This window comes from Erithacus rubecula (genome assembly GCF_903797595.1).
Source record: "Erithacus rubecula genome assembly, chromosome: 2".
NCBI lineage: Eukaryota > Metazoa > Chordata > Aves > Passeriformes > Muscicapidae > Erithacus > Erithacus rubecula.
Window position 1 is genome coordinate 56,043,241 of NC_136685.1, and position 27,191 is coordinate 56,070,431.

Sequence of the window (27,191 nt, forward strand, 5' to 3'; positions counted from 1 at the left end):
TCAGAAAAAAATGCTTAGGATAGAGTCAGCTATTGGTGGTCATAGTTGAAGACTGTTGCCCACACAGCAGAGTTGGCAGGGAAGTGCAGGGACTTCAGAGCAGAGTTTGGCATGCACTGTTAATCCTTGGATTCCCTGACCTCTATTTGCAAACAACTCCCAGGATTTACATTTTACATTTTAGTAAAATGTGAATGATAATACCTAACAGTGTAAAAAATAATATTCTACAATAATAGAGAAATTTACTGCCTTAGGAGAAAATCTAGTCCACTGGTGTAAGCACAGTGATCTGTAAGCTGTGGAACTAAATAAGTATAAAATACATTCTCATTTTAGGTACAGAAAATATCTGCTTGTCTAAATGTAGGTATAGTCTTCACAAAAAATCACAACAGTTTTGAAATAATTTTGGAATTTTGGTCTTCCTCAACTCTAAAATCCCTATGCTCTCAGTAAAATGGGGTTTGAGCCATTGATTCACACAGTTTTAAGTCAACTTGGACTAAGAAAACAATTGCATATTGCATGCAACTAGAACACATATTACCTCAGGGCTCTTTGTTTTCTGAGTTTCAATTATGACTGTAAAAATGTTGATCTATTGCATCTTCTAATTTTCAAATAATAAGAAACATATTTCTAAGTCATCATATACTTACCTCATGTCATTTGGTAGGGATATTTGCAGAAAGTAAAATAATAAATTACTTGAATCTGGGAAGCATTGATATGCTAATCAGTTAAATAACTCTTAATTTACTGTTAATTAATGCTAACAATATTTTGATGTGTTAATTTGATTTAGGCAAATTAGCTTTTGAGACTGTTATAGAGCAAAATATGTTTGTCGGGTTTGAGAAGTCAGGACAGACACTGATTCAAAGCCTGTTTCACTCAGTAGTCCTTCCACTGCATCAAGTATTCATAGAATTATAAGATGTCTTGGATTGGAAGGGACCTTAAAGATCAGTAATACCAACCCCCCTTCCAAGGGCAAGGAAGACTACTTCACTAGACCACTTTGCTCAAGAGTTCCATCCAGTACTTCTATAGTTAGTGAAAATTATATATTGTTAATACTGAGCTTTACCACTCTTTGTGTATGCCTCTAGATCTAGATCAGGCATCCTCCCTTATTTGAACACCCCTTTCATTTTAACATTCAGGTTTATCCTGATTCTAGCAGATTCTTTATGTCAATATAAATAGGTAGTGGCTTGTATACATCTGTTCCTAAAGCTTAGGTCACACACCAAATTTAATTATACAACTTTTTGCCATTTGGCTAGATAAATGCAGCCTTGTCTTGTTAAAGTCTATCTGAAATGTCATAAAAATAACCTTTCAGCTTTGCAGCTTTTTGAAAAAATGTGATCTTTCTTCTCCCAGCTCACTCATCCTACTTGGGTCATATTACACATATGCTTGTCTTGACTCTGAAAATCTTTTAGAAACTGTCTTTCTTAGTTCTATTCAAGTCAACCAGTTACATTTTCAAAAGAACACTTATTTAACTTTCCTTTGCAACAATTCACACTTGGAAGACTCCTTGAAAATATCTGTCAAGCAGATCTTAGTTTTTAATTTGATGTTCCTTTTAAAAATTTTTCTTTGCCTATAAGAAAATAATTAAACAACAATTAATTTGACAGTATGTGTAGACTCCTGTCTTCTGTATGGATGAATATAATCACATTATCTCTTTTTGTTCCTAGTCTGCATTGTAATTAGAGAGTATTTTGTGAGGTAGTGCACCCTTTCTTATTCTGTTAATGCATTACCCGACCACTTGTGTCTTGGTTCAAAATCAGTCATTTTAACAGTCTGTTATTTACATAGGACTTGGTAGATTTTTACAATGTACAACTGCTGCTGTTAAAATGCTCAAATTATAATAATTATGGATTAGAAAAACAGGCTCAATCAGGAAATACAAGGCACACTCACAGTGCTTGCAATTAGTGTACAATACCTAATAAAATCAAATAATAAACTTAAGTATTTTATATTCTGTTTTTGAATATTAGTATATTGTATCAGACAAATTTAGAAGTAAAAGCTTAGGTTTCTAGTAGGACAAACCAGATGTTTCCTGTCTGGAGGGTTCCCAAGAAGCTAGGCTTTAAAAATGTCATTAGACCAGGGATGAAATTTGTCAGGCCTGACAGTAGACCGTTTATAATTTTGAAGAAAATGTAATGTTTCTTCAGGAATAAGAGTCATATTTCACTGTATTTTTAAAGGATTTGTTGCATTCAGATATCATGCTGATTCCAGGCTACTCAAATGCTTGAAACATAAAGAATCTCATGATAGATATGGTTGCATTGCTGAATCTCACTTGAAACATTCTTAGCAAAATGGGAAATGCAGTGCTGCGTTTTAAAAAGGAAGCCTGGTGACCACAGGCTTCTAAATCAGGTTTCTAAATTATCTTTTAAAGAAGATAATTGGCTGAAGTTGTATGAATATGACCTAGTGATAAAGAGTCACTGTGCATTTTGTAAGAGGAAGCCATGAATGCATTGAGGTCCTTTAAGAAATTAATGAGCTAGTAGATGATGGACATCTTGTCAAATTTCCAAAAAGTATTAAACAAGTTCCAAATTTTATGTAGACAAATGTGATGGAATGTATATAAGAGAATGGGAGAACATATAGATATTATAAGATAGATATATATAGCCTACCTATTTATCATCTATCTATCTATCTATCTATCTATCTATCTATCTATCTATCTATCTATCTATCTATCTATCTATCTATCTAATGTCATATATAGGAGAGTTCTGACTTTTCTAAACACCATTCTTAGTTGATCTTTCCACCTCACTGTTACCAGCAATTAGTTCTATAGAGCCAGCAATTCTTTGCTTGCCAGCAGTCAGACTGCAGCTTTCCTCCCCCCCGAGAATCTTTAAAACAGGAAATAGAAATAAAACAGATCATTGCCATTCCTCTGTTTAATTCTGTGCTTCATCTCTATTTAGAAAACTGTGCCTTTCTGATTTTCTTGACAGTAGCATTGAAAGAATAGGAGAGGTGCCCAGAGGTGTTGCATAGGCAATTAGAGAGATGAGCTTTGCTACAAAGACTAACTAAATGGACTGACTTCTCTGCCTGTGATGCTCATTAGAAAAATGGTAACAAAGTAAGGATGATAGGGGTTATATAAAGTCATGAGCATGTGGAGAAAATGTGTGGTAATCCACAAGTGATTATCTCTTCCAGCCCAGCACTAGAGGTAGTCACTTCAAGCCAGCAATCCAAATACGTGGGTGCTTAGCCCTCAGCTAAATTTACCTTTGATATGAGACAGTATGGATGTCTTCATGTTATTGTCTACTGTTATTTTCTTATCATGGTTGTAAAAAATCTCTTGTAGCAAAAAAACCTGTCTAGGGACTTATTTCAGTTCAATGTAGTCAGCATTTCTGTGTTTCTATCAGGTTTTTCCTTCTCTTTGTGAAGAAACCTAGTCTTTTTCAGGGTTTGTTTAATTTGGAAACTTACTCACTTCCACTTCCAGTGCTTGATGAAGATTTTTCATTCTCTCTAAACAGAAGAATTTTGCTTTTACTGACTTTTGTACTGAGCAGTAGCAGGAGACTGGATCTCTTTAAACTGCAACTAAAACAAATAGCGAAAACACATACAACATTCACTATGTGACATGGTATCTGAATAATTTACTGCTTTCATGGCTCTTTTTCTGAACTTTTCTCACTATATCTGAAAATAATAAGTTCTTTATGCAGATATTTGACAGGCATAAAATTAGATACAATAGAAGAGCATCAAGATGAAATCTGAGTATGTTTTTCTAGTCCCTCAACTTGTAAAATGTTTCAAATGTCTGAGGACACAACACTTGTCTGTCACTTGAGTAAGTGCACATTTCATGTGAAATTGTGGATGCATTAATTACCATTGATTTATTAGAGAAATTAAATTAAAGTGATCCCAAGTGCTTCATTCAGAATGCTTGCTCAGTGACCTTCTGCCTGTGTTTATTTCAAAAAAGGAAAAGTCCATAGGCAACAAGTATATCCTCCTTTACCCTTCAAAATTATTTTGAAAGCAATTGTACATTTACTTTTCATCACATCTTTAATAGCAATAGATTCCATGCAGAAAACTTAGCTCAAAAAATCATCTTGTCATTAGGCTACTTACTTGGTAGAGCTGAATGGATTAGCTTGTAGACAATTAAAGGATCTCCTGAAATAATTTCATTTCTCTTTCATCTTTCACTGTATGGTTACATTTTGAAATTTATTATTATACTGCAGACCCTGTAGAATGAAAAGAACCCAGATAAGAGACAGAATTAAAAAACTTAAAAAAATTAAAAAATATTGTCTCTTTATTGTGAATCAGTCTTTACTGTCTCTTTGAGCGAAATTCAAAGACTACCCAATTCTGTAACTCAAACCACTTAAATGTAAAACCAGGAAGATCTTTCCAGAGTCTGGGGAAGTTCTGGATGATGCTCAAAGTTTTGAATTATCAAAAAAAGATTAAAAAATTTAGCCCACTCCAGCTTCATGAGCTTCACATCTTCCCAGTTCTCAGCTGATAGATTCCCTGGGGGCTTTGTAGGCACAGAAAAGAAGTTTTCAAAGAAAATTAAATAATTCTGGATTCAAGATATTTCCTACACAAAGTATGAGATTACTTGTTCATCTAGTAACCCTGACCTTGGAAGCTCAGGCCCCAGTTCTAGGTCACATTGTACTGTGATGCTGTTTATTCAAAAATCAAACTTTCTTTGCATTTCTGATATGGAGAGAATTTTGAATTTTTTTTTGGCTTTATGGTGACTCAGACAGAATATAAATTAAACTGAGAAAGGCACTCCTGTAAATCAGAATAACTTTTCATCAGCCAATTTTTTTAGCTTTATTACTCCCAAATGGAGAGCCTTCATAATAATTTTATAATCTGAATGTCTTAAATATGACCAAAGAATAATCAGGTTTTTTAGAACTATCATAGCAGCATTTTAGGGATTTTTTTTCCTACCTGGCATATTTCTGGATCCATTTCACATTGTATTTTACAAAGAGAAAAATCTTTTAAAGGTACTTGGTAGCTAATTGTGTCTGTGTTTCAGACCTGATTGACCACTGCTCATCTGTGCAGAGTACACCTCACTCTGTTTGCCTAAGTGGATGATCCTCTGGTCATCCAGTCAGGAAAGACACTTTGGTGGCTACCTGGCTCTGAGGGCAAGTGTGAAGAATGTGGGAGCCCAGGTGGTGCAGTCCATGGGGGCTGCTGGGGAGAAAGGGCTTGAGGCACAGTGGACAGATCCTGCAGGACAGCAACTGGCTGCATAGCTGGTGTCAATGGCAGGGATTCAACTTTTTATCATGGAACCTGCTGTGAGGATCAAGGATGTCTAGGAAGAGATGAAATCCATACCATAAAATGGGGCAAAATAATGATTTCCACTGGCCAGCCTGGTGAGGGAGCTTTAAACCAGGGTGATGTGGGCAGGGAAGAAATAGTCACAACTTCTGTTAGGGGGAAACCTCCCTAAGTATGTGCATGCACATAAATACAGAATTGGTGAGGGAAGCTCCACAAACTTTCTGAGAATTCAACACAACTGGGTGCCCTCTGAACCAGCAGTTCTCCCCTCCCAGACTGCCTTAGGAAAAGCTTTAGCAGCATCTAGAGGTAGGTGATGCTCTCGCCCTGTTCAGACATGCTGTGGCAAATCTGGAGTGCTGTGTCTGTTCTGAGCTGCCCTTTACAAGACAGACATGTACATACCTGGATTGAGGCCAGTGATGGGCCACAAAGAATGGACTCATACAAGGAGAATCTGAGAAGACTCAGATCTGATAAATATCTGATAGAAGAGGGAAGTAAAGGAAGCAGTGGAAGATTCTTCTCACTGATAGGACAAGAGGTTTTGGAGTCTCAGTCCTTGGAGCTACTGAAAACCCAACAATATTTAGGCCTGAGCAGGGCCACTGAGCTAAATGATTTCCAGACAATTCATGCAATATCAACAGCTCTGGTAATCTGACTTACTAAAGGTGAAAATAACTTTAAAATATATGTTTATTTCTTTTTTTTTCTATTGATAAATGTGCTACTTCATATTTCTTGCAAATATTTTCCAAGTATGACTTTTAAATCTTGGACTAATTTGATCACTTTTGAATATGTTTTAGCCAGCAATGACCCAAGTTTTTGCTCTTAAGCATATATTGACTAAGAAACAATGGGCTCTTAACAGTAGTCTCTGGAAGAGCAGATTGTAATACCAGCCTATTGGTACCATACTGGTCTATGAAGTTCCCCAGGATGTGTTAATTGAAAGTCAGTATTCAGGGAGAAATGGGATAAGCAAAAGATGTTGCCACCTCTGAAGGCTTATGAACAAGTAAATTAAAAAAATCCCCTAATCCCCAAACCAAAAACTTCATTGAAAACAACAAAATAGAACTGTAGAAGAAGCCCTGTATATAATTAATTTGTCCCTTTCTGGTAGCTCACACCTTCACGACCACCTACCACTTATTGGATGATATGTGTGAAGTGCAAGCTTGATTACTGTGATCAAAGCACCATTTTTTCCAAAGCAAAAGATATTTAACTCCTGGATACTGACAGAACAATAAGCATTTCTCTTTATCAACAGAATTTACATCTGACAGTGTTTTACTTTGCACTTGGTATTTTAATTTTTTCCTGCTTAGTTTTCTCCTAATATTTTCCACAATCCCTTGGTATTACTGGTTAAATGCAGGATGGTCTGAAGTAATATTTCTCTGCTGATAAAAATGTTCTCATCTTTTAATGACTGATGAAGCACAGCATTGAGAAAAGGTGGAATCCTCTGTTAGTTAAGTATCCCAATAATGCCTGCCTAGCAGTATTCAAGGCATCCAAGTAGAAGTTCTTGATTTGATCTTAAATCCTTGCAGATGGAGTTTTCCTGACATCCCACTTCCTTAAGCTGTTTTAGTCCATTGTTTTATATAGGAGTAAAAAGCTTCTAACAATGTCTACTAATAGAACTAGTTTATATAGAATACATAAATGTATTATAAACATCAACTATTGTCTGGAAGCTTGTATACAGACTTACTGTGCTTCTCCTGGGTCAGAGCACAGGCATTTGAGTTAAGTCTCAAATGTGAGTGAATGCCCTCCTTTCTAACTGGGGATGTGAATGTTATTGCAGCTTTTCTCTCCCCCATTTCCTAACCTACCTTTGGGCTTAGGAACACAGTCTGTGCCAAGCCTTGTTTAGAGGCTTCATCGCCAGGTTACTAAGTCCACTTTTGAAGCTGATATTCCCTCTCCTAACCTTGTGCATCCCATCTGTTCCTGGCAGTCCCTTTTCATCAAATGAAGTGCCATGGCAAAAGAAGACGGAGAGATAACACACAGTCAGACGTGGGTGCATCTGTCTTACTTTAGCATTTCCCTTTGAATGAAAAATTTGATGAGAACATCCGTTGAGTCCTTGAGTGCCTGTTCCTTTCATCCAAGCACCCTTCATTAATTTTTACTTGATCCTGAGCTTCTGTTAAAGGCATTCCTGGTGTCTAGATTTTTCCCTGGACTTAAATAAAATCTATATTCTTATTCCTACATACAGTGGAATAGTCCTGGTGCTGCTACCACTATAAGTGGGAGGGAAGCCATTATCCTGCTTTTATTTGGCATTCACTACCTGGAATACCATATCCAGTTATTACAGGAAATACATTAATAAAATCCAGTAAACAGAGTGGAAAGCCACCAAGGCCAGATTCCATGCCTTGTGGCTGGAACAAGTGGATTTGTTCCACCTGGAGGAGAAAGGGCTTTTAAGTCTGCAAAACCTACAGCCTACAAGGCTCTTTATTAAAATACCTGAAGGGAGACTGAGAAATGGGAATAATAAATTGAAGCAGAGGAGGTTATGACTGGATGTAGGGGAGGAAAAAAACATGATGATGAAAATGATGAAGCTGAGAGAGGCTATGCAGTCTCCATCCTTGGAGATTTTTGAGACCAGCATTGCATAAAGCCTTGAGTGAGCTGACTCCGCTTTGAGTGGGAGGCTGGACTAAAGTCATTCTGTATTGCCCTCTGACCTGGATGGTGCCTTGATTCTATAGACCTACTAAAGTTAATGCACATAGTACTTTTATGGGGTCACTTAAGACCTTTAATTCAAATGGTTTAACTTTCTGAAGCATTTCTCAATAGCCAAATTTAAATAATTCTTCTGAGAATACACTGTGATGCTTTGCAGTAAACAAGCTTCTTTTGTCTTGTCTTGAGTAAGATGAGAGTACAAAAAAAAACCAACAGCAAGATATTAGGACAAAGATAATTGTCAAATCCATTGCTAATTTGTTCTTTGGGAAAGTTCTTCAGACTTTCCCAGACAGGCCTCCCTATCAACTGAACACATAACTGTGAAGTTTTGATGATATTATCAACTCATGTTAGAAAGCTAGAAGGCAATTCAAGAGAACTGGAGATTCCAGTTTCAGATAGTTTCTTGTTGATTGAAAAATAAAATAATTGTTGTAGCCTAAATAATAATAAAATAAATTAATAGTACCCTGTATTGCAAAGATACTTAGCTCCTGCAATTCCCATTGATGTCAATGGAGGTGGATCTGCTTCGTACCTCTGAAAATAAAGCAGAAATTTCTAGGTCATTCCTTGCACACATGAGTACCTAAAGCTCAGTATATTACTTCACCTAAACCACATTACCTTAAGTGAAACTAATTTTTTTTTTCCCCTTAAGGAGTAGTCTGGTCTTTTACACACACAGCATATAGCAAAGCAAAAGAGATTAGGAACCATTTAGAATCTCTAAAATTTACATAATTTTTATTAATCCTCTATCATATGAGTTCAGTTAGTGGGAAAGAGGCACACAGGTTGATTTAAGCACATGGAATACGTGTTGCTCTATTAGGGATTTTTGTCTAGAGATCGTACTTGTCAGCAAGAGAATCATGATTGGAATATTGATTTTGTAAACTACAGTCTATTGAATTGTTTTTGTAGGAGTTCAGGAATAATTCTTACTTGCTATCAAAATGTCTGTCTTCAGAGGCACCATAAGACATGTTAAATGGTCTTATTTTACAAATAATTTTCAGTTTATTTTTTTTCCTCTGGTCTTAGACATGCAATTTTTGCAATTTGTTCAGACTGTAATATTCTGAAATGTTTTGAAAGCTGGCTGCAGTAGTTTTGTGGGTTCTAGGAACCAAACAAATATCTCAGTCAGACATGAAGATGTGGGTTTTTTTAATATCAGTCATTTGTCTTTTGATCCACGGAAACTTTTCATTTCTGCAAAATCCTGGAATACTAAATCCTTAAACTAAATGCAAAACTATTAAAGTATTCCAGTCCTCTGTGCTAAACTCTACAGAGAGGAAATGAACCTTTCTATAGTTGCGGGTGATTATACTTTATCAGAAACATTGAAACTTGTCCTGACACCTTGGAAGGTGCAAAGAAGTTTCACAGTCTGCAATCAGAAGGGAAGAAGTCTGCTTTGTCTGAGGGTCTGGTGTGGGTTCAGATATCAGCTACAGGTTCTCAGCAGCACATCTCTGCTAGGACTTGGGGCAGGTGTCTCTAGGCTGGTAGGTTTCTTGTCACAATGAAATTAGGACATGTTCAGTCTTTTTCATGTTATAAATTATAGTTTTTCTTTGTAAAAACGTCTTTGAATTTTCCTGTAGCAATGATCTTCCTAATTTTGTTTATGAAAGCCTTATCTAAAAAGTATTATATTTCTAAACAGCAGATCAGATCACTGATAAAGTCTTATATATTAAAATTTTACTCAGGAAGGCCTAACAAAAGTAAAAGTAGGTAGTTCTTGATAAAAAGCAAAAGCAGCAGTGGAAATCACCAAATGATCTGCAGACAAAATTTTCACCAAAAATAATTACAATCTGCATAAATTCTTCAGCTGCAGGTTGAGTGGGCAAGATAAAAATTTGTGAGCTGGAATGCCCAGTACTGTGAGCAGAAGGAGATGGTTAATTGCCATTACTAATAAACACTTTGAGATGTTCCAAACTTCAGTTTTGTTTAATGCTGCAATGTAAAAAGTTACTTGATATATAGAGAGAACTGACAGTTTTAATCAGTCATACAAATATGATTTTAGCCTCCTAGATCCTTTTATGAGCTCATGAATAAGCTTATTCTTTAAGAAGGAATGATGTAGACATTGAACATCTAGAGAAGTGTGTTGGAACACTTGTTGCTTGGCCAGCTAGAAAAAGTGCAAATGGTTAGGGAGGGAGAAATGCAAAGAATTGTGACAATTTCAGTTAAAGGGAAAAAAAAGAAAGAGTAACCAAAGTAACAAAAGCAGAACACATACACACAAATCAAAATGTAGTTTTAAACAAATCTTTTCCTCAATATAAAGATTTGGTTGAGTCAATTTAAAATGTTCCATCACAGTAATGCCTTTGTGATGAGCTCCTGAAATTGATTTTTCTTTTTTCAAACGCAGAAATTAATAGTTTATTTATTTTTCTTGGAACACTGAGAACAGTGCTTTCCTAATCACAAATATATCAAATATGCACGGACTAGAAAGTCACATACTTGCTCTTGAGCTGATGAAATCAAATCGGAGGGTATTGGTCCAAGGGGATGAGAAACTCATGGTCCCACTGGGATAAAACTGTGAATGTCTCCCCATTGATTGTATTCACACAGGAATCAAGGGAAATGTGTAGAGGGCATGGTGGAAATCTTTGACATGCTGCTGGCTACTGCTGCTCGGTTCCGCATGATGAACCTTCAAGGGGAGGAATTTGTGTGCCTTAAGTCCATCATCCTGCTCAATTCTGGTAAGTCGTGTGCTTTGCTGTCACTGGGGTAATTGTGGCTGCTTCTGCATGGGCTTGAACACTGCTTGCTGTCCTTAATGGCATTTTCATTTTGAGACAGCAACAATGGAAATGGGTTTTCAACACAGATGCAGGCAGCACCAGACTGGGGTAGAAGCAGTCAAACCTGTCCAGTGATGTAGGTGGGACCCAGAAAATGGATGCAGTGAGTAGATGACACACTGTGTGCACTGTGTGGAGAGTGGTCAGAGAAGTGCTTTGAATCAGATGCTGGCAGGACTTAAAACTCTGCTTGCAAGACACTGAAATAGCTGGAACCCAAAATAGCTGGTCACCCAAAGGCAATGCTTAACTTCAGTGCTTAGGTGATGGCAAAATAAAAGAAAACAAGAGCAAAAATGTGGTTGAGTTTATCATGGTTTAGTTGATAATAAATTATAGGCATCTAACACTGATGTAATCACTTTCCACTTCCTTTATAGTTTTTGGCTGTAAATTTCACCCTGAAGTACACTTCAAAAAGAAATTACTAGATAAAAAGTGTTAAATATATAAATATGTAAGGTTAGATGATTTGAATTTTGCATGAGATGATTGAAACAAGCAAATTTAACTTGAAACATGTGACAGAAAACTGTTGCACGCCAGATGACTTTTTCTGTTTCAAATGAGAAAAAAACTCCAGACAATTTGTTTTTTATATGCAGAAATGGAACCCATGTTGTTCTCATGGAAATGATAGACCTATTTAGAACATCTAAAATCATAATACAGGCAACAAAGTAAAAAATTTAGACACAATTCTCTGCTAAGCTGTTACCTGGTGACCGAAGACTCCAGAATTTCCCAATGCTGAGGATTTTCCCACTTGTAAATTTTTTTGATGCATTTGAACTTGAAGATCTAAGCAGACGTGTAGGGCTCTAAGTCTTGTTGTTATAAGTGATTGTCCTCCAGAATTTTAGCTAATATATTCAATGGTAATTAACTTCTTAAATAAATCTAGAATATTGATTTCAATTAGAAAAAAAACCCAGGAAGTTTGAATAAAATAAATTAAATTTCATGTCATGAATATGAAAAATTTAGGTAATGCTCTAGAGAAATTTTGTGCCTACTGTATTGTTATATTTAATATTGATCAATATCACTAATTTTTTTATTCAGACAAAGCCCTTCCAGGCATCACTAGCTATCCTTCATAAGCACATCTCACTGTGTTAATGGGATTTTTTTTTGTTACAAGATACCCCTAAGGAAAAATTGTAAATAAATAAATAATATATATATAACAACTGAAGTTGGTGATAATCAGAGGCAAATTTCCTTCTGCACATAAGAGAGATGGGATCACTTTAAACTCCATGTATATGTGGCCACAGAATGTATGTCTGTATTGCATGTCATTGCCTTTATGCATAAAGGTACATTTCTGTATTTGTTTTCTTACAACAAACTAATTTTATAACTAGACAATGGGAATGTGGATACAAGTTTATGACTCTCAGACTCTCTAGATGCTCAAATTGAGAGGCATTAGACTGCAATACAGAGCATAATTTGGGGTATGTGTAAGAGTTGTGTAAGTGTTTGGCACTGATCCTCTAAAATGTCTTTTGGAGATGCTTTACTTCACAAAATGTGGCTCCTAACATAAAGGGTTGAACAGGTATGAAACATTGTGTGCTCTGTAGCCCATGGCTAAGAGAGCTGTGCTGGTTCATCCAGGGAAAGAGAAGCAGCCCTCAGACAGCTGATGAAGGGCCAGACCCTTCTCAGAGGTGCAAAACAGAAGGACAGACTGCAATGTAGACAAACCACAGCAAGGGAGATCCTGGCCAGATAAACAGAACGAAAACTCTACCCAGAGAGAGGCTTAGCACTGAAACAGGTTGGCCAGAAAAATGGTAGGATCTCAATCCTTTCAAATACTCAGAATTCAGCTGGAGAAAGCTCTAGGCAGCTTGATCTAACCCTGAAGTTACCACTGTTTGAGCAAGAGGAACAACTAGATGACTTCTAAACCTACCCTAACCTGATTTCTTTCTGTGGGTGTATATGCAAATATTCACAAATCTTCTACTAAAGCAACAGCAGATAAATACACAATGAATTTTTGGCTTATTATGCTGCCTGTATTATATATACATGTGATTAAACAGGTAGATCTCAAAGATTTAAACAAGCGGGTTAATTAAACAAATAGGACTAATTATGCTACATCTCATGTTTAAAAGCAGTCTGCTTTTGCATTCAAATCTTTGAGTGGATTTAATTTATTGAGTGTACACAAACATTTCTTTATTAAATCCTTGGACATCTGGAATTCTCTTCACATGAAGTAGTGTTGTTTAGTACCTTTGTTGGACATTTCTGTTTTTGCAACATCTTTCAAGGCTGTTAAATATCTTTACACTCCTTTTCCATACGGTTTTGGAAAAAATGCAGGTTGTGTTTTTTTTTAGTTTTGCTCCATGCATGTGAAAAGGATGGAAGGTTTTGTTTGTAAGCCAAGGTAGATGCTTATGCTACTTTCACAGTTTTGCTGAGATACCAAGGTGACATGTCTGTAACAAGGACATCATTGTGTCCAGCTAAGTAACAAACCTGAAAGTGCCCCTCTAAAACTGAAGCAATAAACCTTTTGACTACAAAAGCAGTGTATTTGAAAACCACATTCAGCTCATTATTAAAGGGGTGTTACTTAACGTTTGAAAATAACTACTAGAGTCATGAAAGGAAAACATGATGCCAGATGTCTTCCTTTTGAGTGTATCAGAGGAGTGGTGCTATGTGGCATAAAATATTTTTAAAAATTTTAAATATTTTAAACTGGGGTTTATTGTGACAGAAAAGATGTTGAGGGCATTCTCTTCTACAGTAACATGCAATAAATATATAATTATATATGGTGAGAGATAAAAAATTATATCAATGTCTGCCAAGGGCTGGCACAGTAGCCCTGCAGCCCCCAAGGGCTCCTGTCCTGGTATGTGTTACAGGCATGGACCAACAGGCCTTGCTTGGTTCTAGGGTGGTGTTTCCTCTGTTCTTGCACCTGTTTGGTTTTACAACACTGACCTACAGAAAGAGCTGGAAATCAACCTGGTAGCTGTTCAATTTAGGTTTGGAAAGGCCTTGGAGACTGTTAAATTTCACTTTGCTAAGGCAATTTTCTGCACCCTCATTTGAAAACTCTGCTTGGATGTGTATGAGAGTGTGATAACCAGTATTTTATTTTTGGGGAAGTCTATGGTCAGTGGCCTGGGGCAGAAGCAATCACCATGAGGATGTAGAAAGGAAAACTACACGTAATTTTCCTTGGCAGTTATTGACTGGCAGTTGCCTGAATTCTCTACAGTTATTGGGGAGTGCTTTTTTGATTTACAGTTTTTAATAGCTTCTAGACTAAGTGAGAAAAAAATTCCTCCTTAAAGATTATTTTCTTTAACTATTTTCAGTAGTATGGAGCTATGGGGTATTGCTTCACGAGCACAATAGTTCCTAAGGCTGAAGTAAACATCTCTGGAGGCACTGTGCATTTATGAGATTAATATTTCCTTCTAGTGGATTGTGTTTTGCCAGTAATATTTAAGAATCTTGCCCCTACAGGTATGAGTTAAGCTATCAAGACTTGTATTGTCAATAGACATGTGTGAGGGCAGTTCAGAGTCAGCTGAGAAAGGTTCAGCTGAGTAAAGCCCCATTAATTGTGAATTAATTTCAGTAAAAATAACAATAGTGATGAAAAGCTGTGTGAGAAAAGAGGCCACAGTACTATCTATCTATATCAAATTTGAAGCAATACCCATTACCAAAATTAAGAATTCTGATTGATGATTTTTTGATATGATTGAATTATCCTTTTGGTTTTTAAAAGCAGTTTCTTGCTTACTCTTTCCCAGAGACACTCACATTCACAAACACAGTTACATTTCTTTATAGTACTGAAGACCCAAAACATAAAAGCTATTTGCAGGTTACAGTAGTTCTGGATGTCAGGTCCTTGAAGTACCCAGATGATGTGAGGATGTTAAAAAATTTCAGCTCCCTGACTTCTCAGATGCACAGCAAAGTATCTTCACATCCAGTGGCAGCCCCAAGGCTGCAAACAATGAAAACAAGCTATAGCATATATAGCATATATGTTGTAACATATATGTCTGTCTGTGAATGCATGTCTTTTATACTTAACAGCACTGACTGCATTCCAAAGTCTGCTGTATATGATGCTTTAAAGAAGAGCAAAATAAAATATTATTGCAGAAACCATTTTTTTTTTTTCAAGGACAAAAGCTAAATCTCTTCTTGGCTCTGTGAGCTGATGCAGAAGGACGAAAGCACAGGATTTGTCAAGTGTGTTATGGACACAGGACAATGAACACTCTATGATGAAGCCAATTTGATTGTATTACCATATGTGCATCTTAAACCTCTGGTGCCTCAGGACTGGATTATGGCAGTACGACCTGTTTAGAGTTGTTGGTTCAGTCCAAAAGATTTAAAAACTGATGCTGAATACAACAGCTCTCTTTTGGCAGCACAGTGTTGTTGTGACCTGATTCACATTGGCTGTGTGCTGTTGTCCAGAAAAAAAATCAATATAAAACAGCATCAGATAATTTAGACTTTGCAGTTTTGTAAGCTGATGTACTTCATGCTCCCAAGATTTACCATTAGCAAAAGCTCTTATGCCTGGATTACAGACTCTCATAGGTGATGTAGAGGGGCTGTTGGAGAGGGAGTTTTTAGATGTTTTGTCCTCTGGAAAAAGTTTTTATCCGAATCTTCGGGTGGCTCACTTTCAGCAGTAAGCAATTCGACAGCAGTAAGCAATTCAAGACAGCTAAATTTGCACAAGTTGATTTGGACACAGTTTTTAAAGGAGAGTCAGCTTTGCAGGTGAAGGAATACACCTTTCAAGGCTTTTGCTTGGTTGTGAGGATTTTGTTGAGGCAAACGTCCATAAAGAAACCCTGTTTTTGTTTACATGTTTTGTGGCAACATTATTCAGTTATAGATTGACTAGAAAACCACTAAAAATCAAATATTAAACAGCAGGGGAAATGGCAAAGCTGCTGAAAGCTTGGGTTGGTCTGTAAGTATTGCAGAGCTCTCAAGGGGAACAACTCTGAGTCCACTAAAGTAATTTTTATCTGTGGCTTGTTTGTTTTCTTTCTCCCTCCTATTTTAGGTGTGTACACTTTTCTTTCCAGCACCTTGAAATCTCTGGAAGAGAAAGATTATATTCACCGTGTCCTGGACAAAATCACAGACACTCTCATACACTTGATGGCTAAGTCAGGTCTTTCTCTGCAGCAGCAACATAGAAGACTGGCCCAGCTCCTCCTCATCCTCTCTCACATCAGACACATGAGGTGAGTGCTGGGCCCATGCAAGAGAGGTGTCATGAATGTACATGCACACATCTCCTTCACAGGTGAGAGTGCAAACTATGTGAAAAAAAAAAAAAATCCACATGAAAACATTTACCCCATTTGTCCCTTCTAGTTGTCTTTTTATCTGCCTTTTGTTTTGATAGTGCTGATAGTTTGATGGAAAGTAGTATCTGCTTCTAATCTTATGTGTGACATAGAATTATAGAATGGCCTGGTTTGGAAGGAAACTTAAAGATCATCTAGTTCCAAATCTCCAGATATGGGTAGGAATGCCTTCCACTTAGACCAGACTGCTCGTGTCCTCATCCAAGCTGGCCTTGAACACTTCCAGGGATGGGAGACCCACAGCTTCTCTGGACAACCTGTTCTAGTGCCTCACAAACCTAAGTACAGAAATTCTTACTAGTCTAATCCAAACCTGTGCTCTTTCAGTTTGAAGTCACCCTGTCTTGTCCTGTCACTGCATGTCCTTGTAAAAATCCCCCTCCAGCTCTCTTCTAGACCCCTTTTAGGTACTGGAAGGCTTCTGTAAGGAGCCTCCTCCAGGCTGAACTACTCCAGTTTTCTCAGCCTTTCCTCATAGGAGAGGTGCTCCAGCCCTTGGACCACCTTCACGGCCCTGCTTCTAACAGGTGTAAGTTTTTCCTCAGGGTGAGGACCCCAGACCTGGGCACGGGTGTTTGAAAAGTGCTGAGAAGAATATCAATGTAGGAGTAGCTTTGCTCTGCAAACTTTAGTCTCCTATAAGATTTAATAAAATTATCACTTTTATGCAGCCACTTTTCACAAGTGTCATGATTGCAAATCACTTTAGAAAAGAGATTTAGGAATGTTATGTGAGTTGTGGATATCCTCATTATGGATGAGGATAAATGCAGAACTACTAAATTCCAGTCTAGAGGACCATGCCTTTTGCTAATAACAGGTGAGCAGCCTGTTATTATATTGTTAGTAATTGCAGCAAATGATTCTCCCAAATTGCCTCTTAAGGTAGCTGCTCAGTGGATGAGGTGTTAACAGTATACATTTCTATAAAGATGTGCTATGGATTTTATTATTATGAAACCACAGGAGATATTGCTACACAGATTTTAATTTTCATTATTTCAGCTAATGAAATTTAAATTAAACACCACATCTTAGCTGCTAAAGCTGAAACATGCAGATTTTACCTCCTGAACTGATACACAGATCTTTGGGGAAAAGTCAAGGGATGTGTGCATGTGTTTTTTTTTAAATTTGTGTCATTTTATAGAGCATTTTATAGAGTTTGTTTGTCCTTTGTTAATGAACCTTCCTCCCCCTTCTCCCAAAAAATAAATAACAATTCAGGACATTCCAGATGTAAAGGAAAGCTAATTATTTTTCATAGTTTTGTGAATGGATGGTATTGTAAGTGAGCTTCTGCAAAGAAATTGGTTGAAAGACTGATATTGAAACTGACATTTTTTTATTATGGCAAAGGCAAAATTAATTCCATCCACTTAGTCATGGTGGCTAAGTTAAGAGTCTATGTGCTCTAGGCTACATTTTAGGAAAAGAAGAGGAAAAGAAACACCTGTGGAAGGCAACTTGACTGCAGCAGTCAGCAACGTTCTTTGAAGGTGACACCTTCTGCTTAACTATAGCAGATGTGCACAGCAAATGCACTGCTAAGTTAATTGTTTTGTACAAGTCAGGATTTATATGAACCCAGCAAATATTGTTAGCTGGTAGCTTTTTTTTTTAATCCCCACAAAACATATTTGGAAAGTAACTGCTGTTTCATCACAACCCACAGCAACAAAGGCATGGAGCACCTGTACAACATGAAGTGCAAGAACGTAGTTCCTCTGTACGATCTGCTGCTGGAGATGCTGGACGCTCACCGGCTGCACGCCCCAGCAGCCAGGAGTGCCGCGCCCGTGGAGGAGGAGAGCCGCAGCCAGCTGACAGCTGCATCAGCTTCATCTCATTCCTTGCAGTCTTTTTATGTAAACAGCAAAGAAGAGGAGAGCATGCAGAATACGATATAAGCAGAAGTCAGTATATACAGTGGTATGAGAAACCCAGCAGTGTTCTACCTAGCTCATGCTTCATTTTGTCTATAGTGCCGCCTTTGAAAACACTCCAGTGACAACAGACACCAGCATTTTCCATATGAGTGTTTGTCAACCTCTTGCCTAAATTTATTGCTTATCCTAAATTGAAGACATTTCATCACCATGGATAGCCAGCAAGGATTGTCTGGCTAGCTTGATTTAAAATGTGCAGTGTTTTTATTTAATTTTGCATGTTATTTGGATAACTAAGTCCTAATCTAAACCATACATTCATTTTACTATAAATTGATAGACCATACCACCCATGCATATTGGTATCTTCATGAGTGGTAGTCTTTGTTAATACCCACCCAAAATCCTGAGCTCACTTAGTCCTTTACTTTTACTTTCAAAACTTGCTTGAAATTTTGAAGCAGTTTGGTAGAGATTCTGGATGACTTTTTGGACAGTGTAAACAGAAAGTTGACTGTGCCATAGGAAAGCTGCACTGTGAGGGACTGCCTTGGTAATTTAGTTAGATTCCTGCCTTTTTCTTCTTACAGTATAAAGGAACTGCTGTCTGAGAATTATACTATTTTACCTTGCTGGCTTACGTCACCAGGAAACTCCTTCTCAAGCTCATTCTGACCAAACTTTTAGGTATCCTTACCATACTCTCTAATGAATTGCTTTGCATGCATGCTATCTTGTTTGATCCTAGGAAGCTGTTTTGTTGCCCAAGAGTGTAAATCCAGGGCAACAAGGAAAATAGTGATAACAGAGAGAATTACTCTTAAATCAGACCAGATGATTACAAAAATCATGAGGTCTTAAAGAAAGGTCTTCACACACATACAGGATACAGCACTATTTACAAAAATCCCTCCCCCTATTCTGTGCTTTGTTGTGCTACAAAGCAAGGGGTGAGGATGCCAGTGTGAGACTGGCACAGAAGAGTGGGATGGTCCTATCCCACTCAGCAGTGTGGTGTAGCTTGTGTGGGAGGGCTAGTATCACAGTCAGAGCAGCAAGTTTTCCCTTACCTTGGCTTTCTTTGGCTCTTGTTGTGGAATGTTTCAAAATCACTGTTAAGAGCCAGCTCATCTGTGGCACAAAAACTGGGCAATGAGCCTCAGACATGGTGTAGACTCGGGACTGCATGTCCAGAAGGATAAATCTGTCTTTCTCCATGCGTCTCTACCTCCTAAGGATATTCATAAGGATCAGTTTGATTCTTCAGACCAACTGTAAATATACAAAAGGTCCACTGACATCAAGAGTTTCAACAAAAGATGAAAGAGACTGAAGAACTCCACGTGATATTCTATCCAAAGTAGGAGTTGGTGCTGTTGTTTGACTGCCTCTATGCTAGACAATTAAATGTCAGGGAACTTTGCTGGGTACTGGAATGAGATTATTACATATGACAGGGATAATTTACCAATCGAATTATAAACTTTACCTGTGCTATCTGCATTTCTGGTTGGCAGGTGCAGATTGGGAGTTAGCACAGACCGGGGACTATTCCAATAGCTGGTTGGAAGCAACTGCCCTGCCAGTAAGGATGTTTCCTAGCACATGTGTAGGCTGCTCAATAGCAGCTGGCCACAGTGCTAGTGAAATGGTTTGGGGATGTTTTTATTACAGTTCAAACCTTTATGTTGATTGGAATATTCTGTAGAAACTGAATATAGGAAACAGCAATGCCATACAGGAATGCCTATGTCAAATTACACTCCCTGTCACACAGGCAGAGTCTGTGTGCAGTGAGATCAAATTTCATAGCAGTTGTGAAGGCAGCAAGGCATAGGACGGGTTAGTGCTTCAAGTCAAGAATTCAATTCTTTAGTGAATGTACATACTGGTGTCTATAATAGTTTAATGTACATATCTGAGGACATGAGCAGTTTGAAAGCCTAAAGCTACATGCTACCAATGTTTGAGAAGTTTCCTCGAAAACTGTGCAAGCCTAAACATGTGAAGCAATCACCGTAAATTCATAGGCTTTTTCTTGATGCATATTATGGTGTCATTTTTATCTGAATGTGCTGAAGATTTTGTCTTTTTGTGTATTCAGTAAAAGCATGTGTGTGTGTGTGTATATGTGTGTGTGTGCGAGCGCTAATTTGGTACCTAAGGGCTTTTTGAGGGCTCCTAAATGTAATGAAAGAAAATTGAAATTTTGGGGTTTTTTGGTAGCTGGCTTTCAGATGTGTTAGAAAACCCATGAGTTCACTCAAATGAGTGCAGGCTAAGATCTGAATGGAGCACAGGAACCCCTATAGTTAAATTCACGTGCTTACACCATCATCATTCACTTGTAGCCCAGTGTGCATTAGAGCTGCTCTTTAAATACTGTACATTCAACTTGGTGTTCTCTAAGATAGAACACACAGATCAAGCTCATAAGCTGGAAGACAAATTGGTTTAAATGAATGCCTCCCTCCCTACATCCCAGAACATGTCATTACATCAATTCAAGTGTAAATTTACCTAGAGGATAGAAGGTAGTTCACGGAGAGCAATTCGCAAGAGAGGCTCAGATTTGGATGGTACCTACATAGGGCATGTACCTTTACACTCAAGAGATTTTGCCAGTGAAGATGGAAAAGCACGATGTGAAGTGGTATGCAGCAGTCAGAAGGGTATCATAATGTGTCATGGAATATACAGAATAATATCACTCAGCTCACAATAATTATGAATCCTTTCCTGGGATCAGCCTTTGCAAGGAAGCAATTTAACTTTCAACCAGTCCTCCTATGTTAGTGGTGACAACAGTGAAGGGCCACCCAGAAAGAGGGAGAGTGATTCCCAGTAGAACATTAATTTACCTCGGGGCAGATTTAGGATCCATATCATTAACTTTTTAATGAGATTTTAATAGAAGCAGCACCTTAACGAATATGGTAACATTCCCAGAGTTATCTATAAAGATGGCCCCCTTATCAGACAGCTGAATGTAGCTATTCAATTGATTAAAAAAGTCTATGATACAAACATGGCACCTTTTTTCATATGTAATTCTGAATGATACTCTCATGTATGCAAACAATTGTGCCTGACATTTGGTAATCGTTATTTCACAAGATGCTATTTTATGTGTGTATATATATATATATATATATACATATATACTTTATATTTGCAGCTGACAAACCAGTACTACCTGAATACCTGGTGCTGGATATTACATAAAATATATGCTGTAATAAAAAAATTGAATGAAAACTTTTCAAGGCAGCTAATTATGCTTTTACCAAAACATTCATAGTGATGCCTCTAGACAGCTAAAAAAATAATTATTTTGTAACATTTATACATGGATTTTTTTAAAAAAACAAAAATATTAAAAAACAAAAAAACCCTCTAGAAACATAGGCAATGTATTACCAGCACAAGGCAAACATAAATAGACCAGATGAACTTGCTTTGCTTGAGAATATGGTTGTTACTGAAGTATTGCAAAAAGCTTGGGAGGTAGAAGAGGAGATAGGGAGATGTGTAGCACTTAGTGGTGTCATAATATGTGATGTCTGGATATGTGAAAGCTACTCTGGTTTATAGTGGTTTCAGCCACATTGCAGACTTCAATGTTGCAGACTTTGTCTCAGGTAAAATTCCCAGCTGGGTTAATAAGATTTGTACTCGGGTAAAATAGTTTAATGAAAGTTTCTTGGCGTGTGTTGTGATAAATTTACTATTATGTTTCAGTGACATCACTTGATGATTTTTCTCCTTCTCTACACTGAGAGATTTAAAAATGTAATTAAAGAAATAATCTGAACTGAGCTCCCAAGAATATTGCAAGGACTGTCAGCAGATCACTGGACCTTGAGTTGAAAAAAGCAAACAAAAAAACCCCACACCATCCCCTTCATAAGAGCCAGGATTTGTACTGAAGCCTCCATCCATTTCAGTTCATGCCAACTGATTCCTTAAGAGCTGTGCCAAATGCTTAAAAATAAGCAAACTACCAAAAAAGTAAAAACTCTGCCTCAGTAGGTCTTTAGTCTTACAAGCTTAGGTAAGAACATGGCAAGTCCCTCTTGAGTATATAATTTCCTGCTTTAAAATTAGAGTGCAACTCAACCTTCAGATAATGGGATTTTGTATATAAAGCATTCTCAGCTAAACTTGTGTGAAGTGCATTTCTTATTTTGAATAAAGAGATTGATGTTTTCAATGCTATCTACAACCATGGCATGGCTTTACAATTGGAAAGTCAACACATGTAATAGAAGGGTTATGTTAACAATGGCATTGTAATACAAACCAATCTTTGCTGTGACCTGCAAGTGTAGCATAATCTCAAATTGATCTGAGAGTTTAAAATTAATGTTTTCCCAATATTAATGTCCTACCCTTTCTACTCACAGTTCCCTTTCATCCTTCAAATGTAGGTAGCCTTATATTCTGAAAGTTTTCAAAGTGATTGTTGCCCATAGAGGGTATTTGGATTTGCACTGTGTTAAAAGGATATTAATTTTTTTGCATTCGAATGTGCCTAAATAAATAAATTAAAAAAAAATTTAAAATTATATGCTGCCATCATGCAAATTAGTAAATTCTGTAATCCTGTGTGCCTATGATTAGAAGTCTGTTTCTTCAGAAAGTGCCATTGAAAATGGAAGGGATAGACTGCTGGTCATGAGACTTGCATTATCAAGCCACTTTATGTATTACCTTATTGTATGTACTATGAAACCAATGCTTTTGTGTGCACTATGTAGTCTGTAAATGCAAAGTCCTTTCTTTGGTATAGGCTTAGCTGTCATAACGTATTGGTCGAAGTATTCTGTTCTTTCACTGATGCATATGAAATTATTGATGTCTTCGGTTTTGGTGAGGTATTTTTTTCTTTGTTTTGCACCTAAAAAAAGTTCTAAAAAAGTTTAGATAAAAAATCTGATATGGTACCTGATTGGTGCAAGATTTTTATCAATGTATTTGATGTTGAAAATAAAGAATTAATCAGAACACATTGTTTCATTTTGTTATATTTTGCATGTTTTGAAAATATGCTTCTCTGCTTATTGTTTTCCAGTGGACAGCAAAATGGTACGCTGTTTTGGAAAGAATTAGATTGTGTCAGTTTCTGTGCATCTAAATGCAAGTGAAAACTGTTTCTTGGTTTCTTCACTTTCCCTGAAAAGAATCAGATACTCCATATCTAGAGTCAACAACAAGACAGGTATAGTCTCTAGTAATTCTAATAACACCAGGAAAGTTGCCTAAGTACCTAGTATTTTATGTTCTTTAATGTTCTCAGTATTTTGGTTTAAATTCCTTATTTTACCTTGTAAAATAAATTATGGCAGAAGAGACAAATTTTGTTGAGTTTAGCCTTCTATAGTTGGCCACCACTTCCCATGAGCTACCTTATATCAAAGCAAATAGTACTCCTTTCCCAAGTGAAACTAGTCCTCAGGGAAAAAAAATGTCTTGACTAAGCCATCAGGAAGGGATGAAAAGAAATGAAAGATACTTTTATTGACATAAGACCACTCTGAACTCAACTCTATTCTGTAAAATAATCTCAAAACCATATTTGGTGCTTGCAAAGAATCAAGCCAGTAACCAATAGCATTTGCATACCTACTGTAGTTTATATATTTATCAGTAACACAGAGAGAATATGGTGCCTATACTGATTATCTCATAATCTGTTTTCTGTGCCATGCTGGATCCACATAGAATTATTGCCTCATGGGTTCTCTTCTTATATGAACATATATGTAAAAGCTCTTTGCTTTAATGGGATGTTTAATTGGACTTAACTTAAAAGGAAAAAAATTATAAGATGGTTACCTCTATTCCAAATATCATCTCGATGAGGACAATACAGGCAATATACTTAATTAATGTGAAGCCTTACCTTATAGCCTGTTAAATATGAAAGCAAATAATCTGTTCAGACTCTAAAAGAATGCTGGGGACTGTTGGGCTTTTTAAGTGCTGAGTAGAACTGAACAGTGGTTCCAAATCATGTGATTGTTTTGCAATACACTTCCATAACAAAGAACTTGACTGCAAGTTGCTTCTTTGGCCACAAAGGCTGGGTCAGAGAATTAGGAACTAACTGCATATGTACAAGTGCTCAAAATAATAAATTAATTTTCAATGCTGATTTAAAACATGGCACCATTTCATGGATTTATGCAATTTTTTAACCTCAGAATCAAATGAGCATTTACAGTTCATGGAAAAATGGCTTAAGAAGACAGTTGTTACATAATACTTAACTAACAAACTTTACTTTAAAAAAGCAGCTAGATAGGAGGATATTCCTGCAAAATCAAAAATATGACACTCCTAAGTGAAAAACTGTACAGATATAGTCTGAAGATACTTACTTCTGCAAAAATTATAACAATTTGAATGAGAGAAGGATTGCACACTTCCCTCACTGCACATACACCTTACAGAGCAGCTCCCCCAGGGAATCCTATATAGATGCACACAGCCAGACATTGGCAACCCCCACGCCCCCTTCTCTCCTAGCTGACATGTAAGTGATGCCTCACCTCTTGTTCCAGCATATTTTATTCTATTAAACTAATTAAAAGGGTATGACATAGTTAAGGCATAATGCAAGAACATATTTCACTGCTTTTCTTTTCTGTTAGTTCATGCAATCCTCATAATGCAGTGATAACAGCTTTTTCATGGGCTAAAGCCTTGGGTTTTTTTAATCAGTGGGGCATCCTCCCTCATTAAAAGCCTTTTGGCCATGCTTATTCCTCAAAATTAAATGATGCAAATTTTTTTTCCTATCCAGATAGTGCAACGTTAAAAGCCCCATGAAGCAGCAGTTTCTTAGGCTGGAAAAGTTTTACATCTCCTTCCTCTGCATTACACTGCTTGTCTCCACCACCCACACAGTGGAGAGGAAAATCCAAACATATAAAATAGCACTCATCAGAGTGCTCACACAGAAAGAATGCCCAGGGAAGGGCACAGCGTATGTGTTTTTTCTTATGCCCAGCCAGGCTCCAATTACTACCATTCACCATGGCATCCTGCAGACACAGAGGCTCAAGTGTAAAAATGGTCATGAAGTCTTCAGGAAAATCGACCATCAAAATAATAACATTTGGCACTTATCTCAGCAGGAACAAGGCTAACCAGCTCTCATGTCCCTTTAAGAACTCTGAGCTGCAGTATTTAGGGTGTCATTCTGCTAATGTCTTCATTTCTGCAGCCACACAGGTGATATGAAATTTATCTCCTGCTGTCGTCCATTCCTACACATTGTGCACAACTTCAGAATGTTACCATTTTAAACAATGAAAAATGTGCATGTGAGGAAAGGAGGGCATTTTTTAGCCATATTTTTCAACACTTTTGGGACAAAGGTTTTAGCTTTTCTTAGCTTCTCTTTATCTTAGCTTCTCTACAGATAAAGACTGAATGCCACCCTCTAAGACAAAAATGTATCTGACAAGAAGCAAGTATTTTTCTTTTCAGTCACCTCTTCAGAACTTGTGTCTTGTATGGAAAGATGCACAAATATGTTATACTCCAGAGATGAGCAAAGAGTGCTGTCCATTCTGTGTTAAGAGTCAGGGCACACAAAAGCTTGAAAGTTTAGGCATTAATATGAAAGCAGGAAAGATTGAATTCCAGCCTGCCCTTACGGGATTAATTTTTTAGCTTACATTAAATCTGAAAATAGGAAAAGAAATTACAGCTCAAAAATGTCTTGTTTCTATCTATCTATCTCAGCCGAAATGCTACAGCATCATGCTTTCTTCCACTCCTTTTTTCTCCCCTTGCCCCCCATAGTCTGCACACCTGCCTACCATGCTTCAAGTTTAGCAAAGGAGTCAAAATTGCAACCATGTTTTAACCTACAGCTCTATGGCCAGGAGAGCTCCCCAGACAAATTTTTAATTGTTTCTAAAGAAAATACTACAGCTATGAATTGTCCCACTTCTCCCAGCCTTGTGAGCACTTACATAAAAAAGTGGACTCTGGTAGGTTTAATTCCAGCTGTTTTTTAAAACATCCTTTCCAAAAACACAGGAATGGAAAAACCCACCATTACAACATCCATAATCGCAGTCTCCCAGGAATTACAACATGCCAGAAAACAAAAAAACCCTGATCTGAATAACCTGTAGGGAAACTACATCCACATCTGCATGATACCTGACCAGAAGAGCTCTCTAGTGCATCTCTTCCCCCTCACCAAGGACACCTTTGATACAAGAAATGGGCAATGCTTTCCTAAAGCATCCTGTCTTTCCAAAAATTTACATGTGCCTATGTTAATCAGACCTCACTGTGATCAAATCCATTTGCTGTGTCTAAGGTCTTTAAACTAATTCTGACTTGAACAAAGTACCCAGACAAGTTCCCTTATGTGGGGAACTCTGTGCCTATAAACACACACAAACCAAAAGACCCCTCCCTGCACTCTCCTTTTCCCCCTCAATTTAGACAAATACTGCTTTAGATGGATTTTGCATTTGACTGCTGCCAAATCACCCAGCTTAGATCAAAACTGCCTTTTTCCTTTCCATAATCCATTGCTTCAAACACCAAATAAAATATAAATGCCAGAAAGAGAGCAGATCAGTGGTTTCTACTGCTTTAGAATCTACATTTTTTCTCCTTGACTTATTTCTCAGAATCCTCCTACAGTTGCTAAGTCTTGATAGCATCTCTAGATTGAAGGCTGTGAGCCAGGATCTGTTATGCCTTTGAACAGACACACATCTACTCAGATGCACATGATGATGATGATGAGCATGTTGAGAGATGCTATCAGTTGTAAACAGATCTCTCGACCACAAATAACACAAGACTGAGGGCCAGGGATGACTGATCACAAGCAAGCCCAGCATCTTTGTTCTCCTTCAATAGCCAGATGCAGAAAAATATTCTAAGGAATTAGAGAG

General features: G+C 37.3%; 1 protein-coding gene across 2 annotated transcripts in view; it reads left to right on the forward strand.

The window, feature by feature from the left end:
* ESR1 (estrogen receptor 1) overlaps positions 1 to 23,265 on the forward strand; it is a 156,658-nt gene extending 133,393 nt beyond the window's left edge. For both annotated transcript variants that reach the window (XM_079331385.1, XM_079331386.1), the window contains exons 7-9: positions 10,732 to 10,865; positions 16,060 to 16,243; positions 18,045 to 23,265. In XM_079331385.1, the coding sequence (XP_079187511.1) occupies positions 10,732 to 10,865; positions 16,060 to 16,243; positions 18,045 to 18,279 (553 nt within the window). In that variant the 3' untranslated portion in view covers positions 18,280 to 23,265. The remainder of the gene's footprint in view (positions 1 to 10,731; positions 10,866 to 16,059; positions 16,244 to 18,044) is intronic.
* The last annotated feature ends 3,926 nt before the right edge of the window (positions 23,266 to 27,191 follow it).